Genomic DNA, 9,394 nt, shown 5'->3' with positions numbered 1-9,394 from the left:
CAGCCATATTGTGGTGAGTGTGTAAATAGCAGCCATATTGTGGTGAGTGTGTAAACAGCAGCCATATTGTAGTGAGCGTGTAAATAAATAGCAGCCATATTGTGGTGAGCGTGTAAACAGCAGTGGTGTCTTTAAAAGCGCGAGCTGCTCAGCTCTTGCTTCTCCCAAAGTTGGTAAAGCTGCACTCAAACAGGATATTTCCAAAGGAAAGGAAAGCTACAGAAGCACCAGGGCTGTCGCTCAATGGCAGCGCACTTGAAAAAGTCTCTAAGTTCCGTCCCTAGCACTGAATAAATAAATAAATAGCTGGGCAGTGGTGGCGCATGCCTTTAATCCCAGCACTTGGGGGGCAGAGGCAGATGGATCTCTGCGAGGCCAGCCTGGTCTACAAGAGCTAGTTCCAGGACAGGCTTCAAAGCTACAGAGAAACCCTGTCTTAAAAAACAACAACAAACAAACAAATAAAAAATAAACGCACTAACAAAGTATCTGAGGGGGGAAAATGGGAGAAAACAGGAGAAAAGGTGACCACAGCTGAGAGCTAGCTGGGGAGACCCTCTGGCCCGAGTAATAAGAAGATAGCGTTCTCCCTCAAATAAAACAAGGCCTCTAACATGGCGTCAGTCGTCCTAACATCTGGGGGGAGCTGGCAAGAGATAACTATTTAGTAAGCTAAAGATAGCCCATGATCAACTGTATCTGGGCCCTGGACCCGCATCATTCCAACCTCTCCACAATAAAAAGTTCCCGTTTTGAAGATGTAGTCTCTTTCTGAGAAAATATTTCACACACGTCATCTTCCTGAGGGTTGGGATTACAGATGTGAACCGCCATTGCCCGACTGTCTGGGTTTTATATAGGTGACATGTTTACACGACGGGAGTGAAAGATTATAGCAAGACACCTAAATAAACAAACAGAGAAAACTGTCCAACAAGCGTTAGTTCTTCACAGGAGATTATATACTGCCTCGGAGGAACAGAGAGTTACGGCCTTTTTGTTTTCTTTTCTCCTGTTCACACTCGTATGTAGTCTTATCACTCAGGAAGCCAGGGAAGATTCAGAGTTCTAGGCCAGTACATTGCAAGACTTTCAATTAAATAGTAACAGCTCAAAGGTAGATCTCAATTTAAGATTTTGTCTGCAAGCTGTGCAAACATGGACACCCAACATCTGAGCTCATCCCGCCTGATGAGTTATGTAGTTAGAGAGAGCATTTGTGAATATGTACTCCTCAGGGAAGTTTCCAGCTGCGTCCTCGGTGAGAGCACCAGCAGCCGTCTGGCTGTGTCTAAGACTTGTCCTGACTTGTCCACCCTAGTCCTGTTAGTTCCTGAAGGCTCAACGAGCCCGCTCCGCCTCCGTCGTCCATCCAGCTGGAAGAGCATCCTTTGATTTTTTGAAAACTCTCGCCAGGCTGCCAACCATACAGACTCCGGGACAGCCCCGCCCCTCGTCCAGGCCCCGCCCCCTACTCGCTCATTGGTCCGTTCAATCCACGCCGGCGCCGAGGCGCGCACATTAAGAGATGGCAGAGTCCAGGAAACGCTTCCCAGGCCGATCTGGGAGGAACACCTTGCCGGTGCCCCGGGACCTGCAGCTGCCCCCTACCAAGAGAGACCAGCCGGCCTTCAGAGGTGAGCGGCGGCGCCTCACGTCCTCCGGAGAGCCTACCCCGCGTCTAGCTCGGGGCAGCGGTTTTAGCGCGGTGGTCCGGGGTGGGGGGGCGGGGCCGCATGGACCCCGACTGCGCCTGCGCGTGGGTTCTCTTGCTCTGAGCGCCGAGGCGAGGCTGGGGCTGTTGGCGGACGTCCTGGACCTTTTGGAAAACTGGAGTTGAACGGGTCTGCGGCAGTAACACGGAAAGTGTTTCCTCACCCAACTTAGCTCTGTAAGTTGGTCAGAAACTTGGAGACTGGTACCTCATTCCGCAGTTGTTTCTTGTAGACTGGCTTTCTGAAACCGTGTGTCGAAGTGGTGTTCCCTGGGAAACGCGGTTATCTGTCTGTCGGCAGTGTCTGTCCGTCTGTCTGGTACTTCTGGACTGCAGAGAATGTGTTCTTACTCAGGGCAGTTGTGAACGTCAGGCTGGCTAGGTTTCTGTCTGCTAGACACAAGCTAGAATCCTCAGAGAGAAGAGAACCTACATTGAGAAATGCGTCCATAAAATCAGGCTGTAGGCAGGTCTGTATTGCATCTTCTCTCTCTCTTCTTTCTTGATTGCTTAGATTTTAGCCGGCATGTATGTCTGTGTGAGGGTGTCGGATCTCCTGGAACAGGAATTATAGTGTGACAGTGTGAGCTGGCACGTGGGTGCTAGGAATTGAACCCGGGTCCTCTGGAAGAGGAACTTAACCGCTGAACCATCTCTCCAGTCCCACCTCCCCCCCTTAAATCTATCCGTCTCTCCTTTTTTTGGGGGGGGGGGCGGAGTCCGAGATAGGGTTTCCCTGTGTAGCCTGTTCTTTGGAGCCTGCCCTGAAACTGCTCCGTAGGTAGAGCAGGCCGGTCTCTAACTTGTGGAGATTAAAAGCGTGCGCAACCACCGCCCCGGGTATCTTCTTAATTGCTTCTTTCTTAAGTGATTGAGGGGGAGGGCCCAGCCCATTGTGGGCGGAGCTACCACTGGGCTGTCTTGGGCGCTGTAAAAATGCTGGCAAAGCAATCCAGTAAGCAACTTTACTCCTTGGCCTCCAAATTCCTGCCCGTAACTGCTTTTGAGGATGAATTGTTCTATGGAATTGTTAATAAAACGAGTTCTTTCTTCCCCAGGTTGCTTTTCAGTGTTTAATCACAACAATAGTAACCCTGTGACAGCACCTTTTATGGTAATTTCTGATGAATGGGATCATTTCTCTAAGTTGAGAAATTTCCTATTATATAAAAATAATTTATTTTCCCAGGGACACTTATGACTAGTTAAGGTGCTCTATAGTGGCATTTGTTTTATTCTGGCTAGTGCCCAGGGAAGAGCCAGCCTTGACTAGAAGATTTAATAGTATATCGAACTTACTTTAGACTAGCGCATTTTACACACGCTGTCATCCTTCCATGACTTTTGCGTCCTAGCGCCAGATTACACTTTGAACAGTGTAACCAGAGACAGGAGACTGTACATCTGTACACTTGGGGAGGCGGGAGATTGACACAGCAAAGATGATTGCCAGATTTATTTAAGTATACCAGTGTTATTTTCTGAATAAATTGGGTCGTCATTCCCCAGATGGAACTATTAAAATTCTTTTATAAAGCTCCAGTTTAAAATTCTGTGTCATAGGGTCTGTTTTCACCACCTGAGAAAGTAGCTGTCTGTAAGGGAGGTGGTTCCATCACAGTCTCTACACGAGAGGCAGGAAACTGACTCCAGGAGTTCAGAGTTCCAGGTCCAAAGGCCTAAACCAGCAACTCCCAACCTGTGGGTCGTGACCCCTTTGGGGTTACATATCAGATATCTTACATATCAGATATTTACATTACGATTCATAAGAATAGCAAGGTTAATTATGAAGCAGCAATGAGATAATTTTACGGTTGGTGGTCACCACGACCTGACCCATTTCACTCAGGCATTTAATTCTCCATAATCAGTTGGTTTTTTAAATGTACCTAATTTTAAGGAGTACTTTATATTAAACAAATTTTAAGTTCGCTTTTAAACTTGTTTTGAGTGACCTGCTTTAGGGATTGCCTTTGACAGCACACACAGAAGATTGTACTGGGAGATGTAGATTGGTCTCCCCAGCTCATCTTAGTTCTGTAAATGAATTAACATTTGTACTTAGTGTGACTACAAACACAATTCTGGGCGCATGAAGAACATTTGTTACTTTTTTACCTTTTATTTTATTTTGAGACAGGGTGTCCCTACATAGCCCTGGCTGTCCTTGAACTCACTCTGCAGACCACGCTGGCCTGGAACCACAGAGCTCTACCTGTGTCTGCCTCTGCAGTGCTGGGACCAAAGGTGTGTACCTCCCACCCAGCCATTTAATCACTTGTAAGGTGACTGGTCACTAATTTTTGGTTTTTCAAGACAGGGTTTCACTATAGCTTTTGGAGCCTGACCTGGCACTAGCTCTTGTAGACCAGGCTGGTCTTGAACTCACAGAGATCCGCCTGCCTCTGCCTCCCGAGTGCTGAGATTAAAAGCGTGGGCCACCTCCGCCCGGCTCTATCACTAATTTTTATGCCCAAAATTACCTTTGTTTTAACAGTTTACAATGAATTAGCAACTCTCAACAACATTAGGATTTTATAAACTAAGGTAGTTTATCCCTGGTAAAATTTTCGAGGCTTAAAAATGACATTTTTTTTAATTGAAGCGATTTTCATTCCAATATACACTTTATACACTAAATACAGTTCATGAAGAAAGTGGGAACCTCTTTATTCTGGATAGTGTAGATGAAAATAAATCTAGGTCAATTTAACAGATCTTTTATATTCAGTAGCTCATGTAGTCACAAAAGTACAATATAGCCTAAGTCAATTTTACTGAGCTTTTATATTCAGTCGCTCATTTTATCATAAGAGTGTAACTATAGCAGAGACCAGGAAGATTGGAAGATTGGTCGCCATCAGGAGACAAAGAATAAAAGGTGTATAGTTAATTCTTACCACAGCTCTGCATGACTCAGTTTCTCCAGACAGTTAAACCTTAAAAAAGTTAAGACACCTTTAAGTCAGCTGTTGTCAACATGCATAGACCATTGTGTGCAGAGGAACATTAGATCCTTTTAGCTGTTAGTCCATAAGGCCTGTTTGACATGTTCAGACTCTCTGGCTTGGCTTCAAGCTTTTATGGTTGTGTTCCTGTCTTTATTTATCTATTTAGCCTATCTAAAAGAATTTAACCCTTGTTAGAGATATAACTTCAAATTTATATCTTAACTTTTTTGTTTTACAACCTCACTGATCCTGAGGAAGTTCAATCTCATCCAGAACTAGAGATAGCAGTAACCATGAATGAGAGAGCATTCTGTGTAAACAAGGACAAACAAGTTGTGGAGAGAGTTTTAGCAACCCTTTTTTTTTGTTCTGGAAATATATCTTAAGCGTTATTTTTAAATCACCTGACTGGACAGTTTTAAAATTTGAATACTAAGCTGAGCATGGTGGCTCATACTTTTAATTCCAGTTCTTGGGGAGGCAGAGGCGGGCTGATCTCTTGAGTTCAGAAAGTTCCAGGACAGCCAGGACTACACAGAAAAACCCCATCTCAAAAACCAAAAAGCAAAAAAATTAAATACCGTGAGATGTAACCGTAGCAAATTTGTCATTTGCAGTAAGAAGTTTTCCCTAAAGGGGGTGTTGTGTCCCTCCTCCCCTTAGTTTTTCCCGTTCTCCATACCCTATCTCCAGAAACCTTGAGGCCTCATGACATCAGGGCCTGATTGCCTACAGCTAGCTGGGAGGAATGCCTCACCCAGGTTAGGGTGCAGTGACTTTTCTCCTGGAGCAGATATTAGCTAACATCTAACGAGTCCGGCTGTGTGATTATAAGTGAGTACAGCTGGAGTTCTGTCTGAAGATGGCAGTTGTTTAGCTACAACACTTGCAACATCTTTTTTTTTTTTTTTTTTTTTTGGCTTTTCGAGATGGTTTCTCTGTAGCTTTGGAGCCTGTCCTGGAACTAGCTCTGTAGACCAGGCTGGCCTCGAACTCACAGAGATCTGCCTGCCTCTGCCTCCCAAGTGCTGGGATTAAAGGCGTGCGCTACCACCGCCTGGCAACATCATCTTAATAAAGAAGTTGAATCCAAATTACACACATAGGGTAATGCACTAAATTAATACACCTGTGAACAATCTGTTGCACCATTAGGCCCTGTAAGTGTCCAGGCAAACTGAATGAAAAAAGAAATAAAGGGCTGGAGAGATGGTTCAGTGTTTAAGGGCATTGCCTGCTCTTCCAAAGGTTCTGAGTTCAATTCCCAGCAACCACATGGTGGCTCACAACCATCTGTAATGAGGTCTGGTGCCCTCTTCTGGCCTGCAGACATACACACAGAATATTGTATGCATAATAAATAAATATTTAAAATAAATAAATAAAAAGGAAAAGAAAGGACTCGCTGACTGCTCCTAGGTGAGGTGGAGGAGGAAGCTGATTGTAGGCACTTGGGAAAGAGCATAGTCAGAAAGCGAGATGTTGGGAGAGCAGGGAGTGGATATGGACAGGCTGAGCTGGGGGGAGGAGGGAGAAGGGAGAGAAGGGAGCTGGGGGCAGCAGCCAGGAGGCCAGAAGTACTAGAGAGAAAGGGTAGCCATAATATCTGGATTATATAGGGAAGAGCAGCCCAGCCCCTGAACTGGAGAGGTCAGGGTATGCCAGCCATACCCTGTAACAGGTAGAGACTGAAGGATGCTGGGAGACCTTGACTTATTAGCATGTGGATCTTTAAATTCATGTTTATATCATCTAACAATTTATCTGTGGGAGCCCTGTTAAATCTGTGCTGCTGAAGTTACTGCTGGAAGATTTTAGACAGTGGGTCTCTAGCCACTTTCCTTGTATAGTTTTCCATTAGCTGTTTTTATTATAGGCGTCTTTATACTGTGAGATAACAATGGGAGCCCCTGTTGGAAATAGTTTACCTCTTACCTATTCTCAAGCACACAGTGGCTTCTTCCACAGTGTAAGGCAAGGGAACCCCAGAACAGAAAGACCCCGGGAAGAGCAAGCATGTGGACTCAGCATACCTTGTCTTCAGGTCCCTCGGAGAGGTACAACTTAGAGTTTTTCTGGCCCAGAGAAACTAGCTGTGCACCCTGGTGACCACTCTGACGTGGGCCTTGGTCTCCCTGGTGGCAGGAAAGTGAGGGGACTCATGCAGGGAGCCCACTCAGTGGAGACTATATGGCCCACTCATGACCTGCTAGCCAGAACCATTTGCTTGTTCTGAATAGGATTACAAACTCCTTCTGCATATGGAAGGAGCCCAAGTTTTTTTTTTTTTTTTCCAAGTCAAAGCAGGACAAAAAAATGAACATGAGGCTCCCGTGTTCATGCCAAGGTTACAACAGTCCCTCTTTGTTTTTGTTTGTGTTTTCAGACAGGGTTTCTCCAGGTAGCTTTGGAGCCTGTCCTGGAATTGTAGACTAGGCTGGTCTTGAATTTAGAGACCCGCCTGCCTCTGCCTCCTAGCCCTGGTATTAAAGGCTCATACCACGGCCTAGCTCCCTCCATTGTTTTTTCTTAATGGAAAACCTGTCTGTCAGCTTTACTAGAAAACTTGTTCTGTGCCCTCCTTACCCCACAGTGTGGGGCCTGGTTGAGACCGGATGCCAGTGGTGGCCACCGTCCTCGTCCTGCAGGAGTCCTGTTGACTGAGTGTGGACCAGTGAGCAGCAGACTGGAGAGTCTGGAGCGCCCTTCAGAGGAAGTGCTAGACATACGTTGGGGAGCACTCCTCCTCTTCCAGGACTCCCCCAGCCATTTGAGCAGCCTTTCCAGCAGCACAAGGGGCTGGTGAAGGAGGCCATGTCCCTGGGGACCTCCATATTTGTTAGAGAGATAACAAGCCTTCCTTGTGAGGAATCACTCTGCACACTAGAGGACGATGAAGGAAAAGCTCTTTGATAGCACTTGTCTGGCTTTTGGCTAACACCCAAAGAAGAACCGGCCTTGAAGAGAAAATTTCAGTTGCTTATATCTGTGATTCTCAACCTTCCTAATGCTGTGACCCTTAATACAGTTATTCATATTGTGGTGACCCCCAGCCATAAAATTATTTTCATTCCTGCTTCATAACTGTAATTTTACTATTGTTATTAATCATAATATAAATGTCTGTATTTTCTGACAGTCTTAGATGACCCCCGTGAAAGGATCGTTGGACTCCCCAAAGGGGTCACGACCCACAGGTTGAGGACCGTTGGCTTATCTGCACTTTAGGCTCATGCATTTTACATATGCCGTCATCCTTCAGTCTGCTTCGGGTCCTGGCTCCAGGTTACACTCTGAACGGTTTAAACAGACAGGAGCCTGCAAGTCTGGTCACTCAGGCAGATGGGAATATCTCTGACACAGCAAAGATATGGCCAGAAGTATTTCTTAACTACATCAGTGTTGTTCCTTTCAAATAGCTGTTAGCTAGGGTCATCCTGCCCACCTGGCAGAACTATGTTTTTACTGATAAGAGCACAGGGGACTTAGTGGTTGTGACCCTACTGTGCCCACCTTGAGCAGCTGTTTAGAGGACTGTCCTTTGTTATGGGACTAGAGCCAAAAGCTGGTCAGTCCATCCTGGCAGCTTAAATCTTACCTCTAACCTGCCTGGTTAGCCTCACTTACCTGTGGGGTGTTTGTGGGGGCAGTGCTGGCTTCACTAAATTCTGCTTTGTGTTATTTAATGGCTCCTAAGCCAGTGCATCCGGGCCTCCTTTATAACATCTGTTCTGTTCATCTGAATTACTTTCCCATCAGTACAAACAATACTGTCTCAATTTTCCAAGTAAAATAACCTTTTACTCAACCATATTTGATTTTTTAACTAAAGTTGACTTTGTTACTCCTTCCTCTTTAGAACAAAGAAAACAAAAACTCAAGGAATATCTGTTAATAAGAAAAACAATGCTTCCATACAAACAAGAAAATCAGATATCCAGGTGAGGTCAAGTTTAATTCAGTTCTGGAGAATTACATTAGAGTTGTCCACTAAGAACCTAACATGTACCACGTTTCTAATTTTTACTTTCCTACTAACCATATTTAACTATAAAAAAACAAAATGAATTTTAATAGCACCTAATTCAGTTAAGATTCTGGACACTATTTCAACATGTGGTATTTAAAAGCATTAAGAGGAATGGAAGTGTATTTCAGTAGTAGAATGCTTGCCACCAAAAGCACCACAAAAGGAAAAGCACTATGGCATTTAATTTTCTCCTTTGGTAACAAGACTTGAGGAGATCTGGTGTATATTACCACGTCAGACATCTCAGTTTGTGCCTGTGGCTACTTTATGTGGGTGGTGCACTGGATCATCATTTTCTGTGTGTGTTCAAACTCTTAAGGGGAACAGTTAAGTTCTTTTTATTTTTTTGTTTTTATTGGTCTATTTACTCCCACTCCCCTTCGTTCCTCCCTTCTCCCCTTCCACCGTTCATTTTTTTTCTGTGTGTATATTCACTTGCTCATCCACCTGTGCAGGTGCATGCAAGATACAGTACACGTGCAGGTCGCAGTAATCTTCAGGCGTGTGTGCCTCTAAATCAAATTGAGGTAGTTGGGCTTGGAGACAAACAGCTGCATCTGCTGGGCCATCTCACTGGTCCAAGAGAAAACTAAGTGTATGTATATGCACAGAGTTACTGACGTAGAAGCTATGCTGTGCTGTCAAAGTCAGTGTTTGGTTTTGAAGGTCTGCATTCTTTTTTTTTTTTTTTTTTAA

General features: G+C 44.9%; 1 protein-coding gene across 2 annotated transcripts in view; it reads left to right on the top strand.

The window, feature by feature from the left end:
• The first annotated feature begins 1,498 nt into the window (after positions 1–1,498).
• Positions 1,499–9,394, top strand: part of Ckap2 (cytoskeleton associated protein 2) — a 17,363-nt gene continuing 9,467 nt past the window's right edge. Inside the window, exons 1-2 of one of the 2 annotated variants that reach the window (XM_005362410.3) lie at positions 1,499–1,637; positions 8,528–8,609. In XM_005362410.3, coding sequence (XP_005362467.1) covers positions 1,529–1,637; positions 8,528–8,609 — 191 coding nt within the window. In that variant the 5' untranslated portion in view covers positions 1,499–1,528. Of the gene's footprint in view, positions 1,638–1,778; positions 1,892–8,527; positions 8,610–9,394 lie in introns of those variants that run through there. The other variant, XM_013351988.2, reaches the window with a different exon arrangement.

This window comes from Microtus ochrogaster, linkage group LG7_11 (genome assembly GCF_000317375.1).
Source record: "Microtus ochrogaster isolate Prairie Vole_2 linkage group LG7_11, MicOch1.0, whole genome shotgun sequence".
In the NCBI taxonomy this organism is placed as follows: domain Eukaryota; kingdom Metazoa; phylum Chordata; class Mammalia; order Rodentia; family Cricetidae; genus Microtus; species Microtus ochrogaster.
The sequence above is the reverse complement of the archived record's forward strand: the minus strand, read 5'-3'. Positions and strand labels throughout refer to the sequence as shown.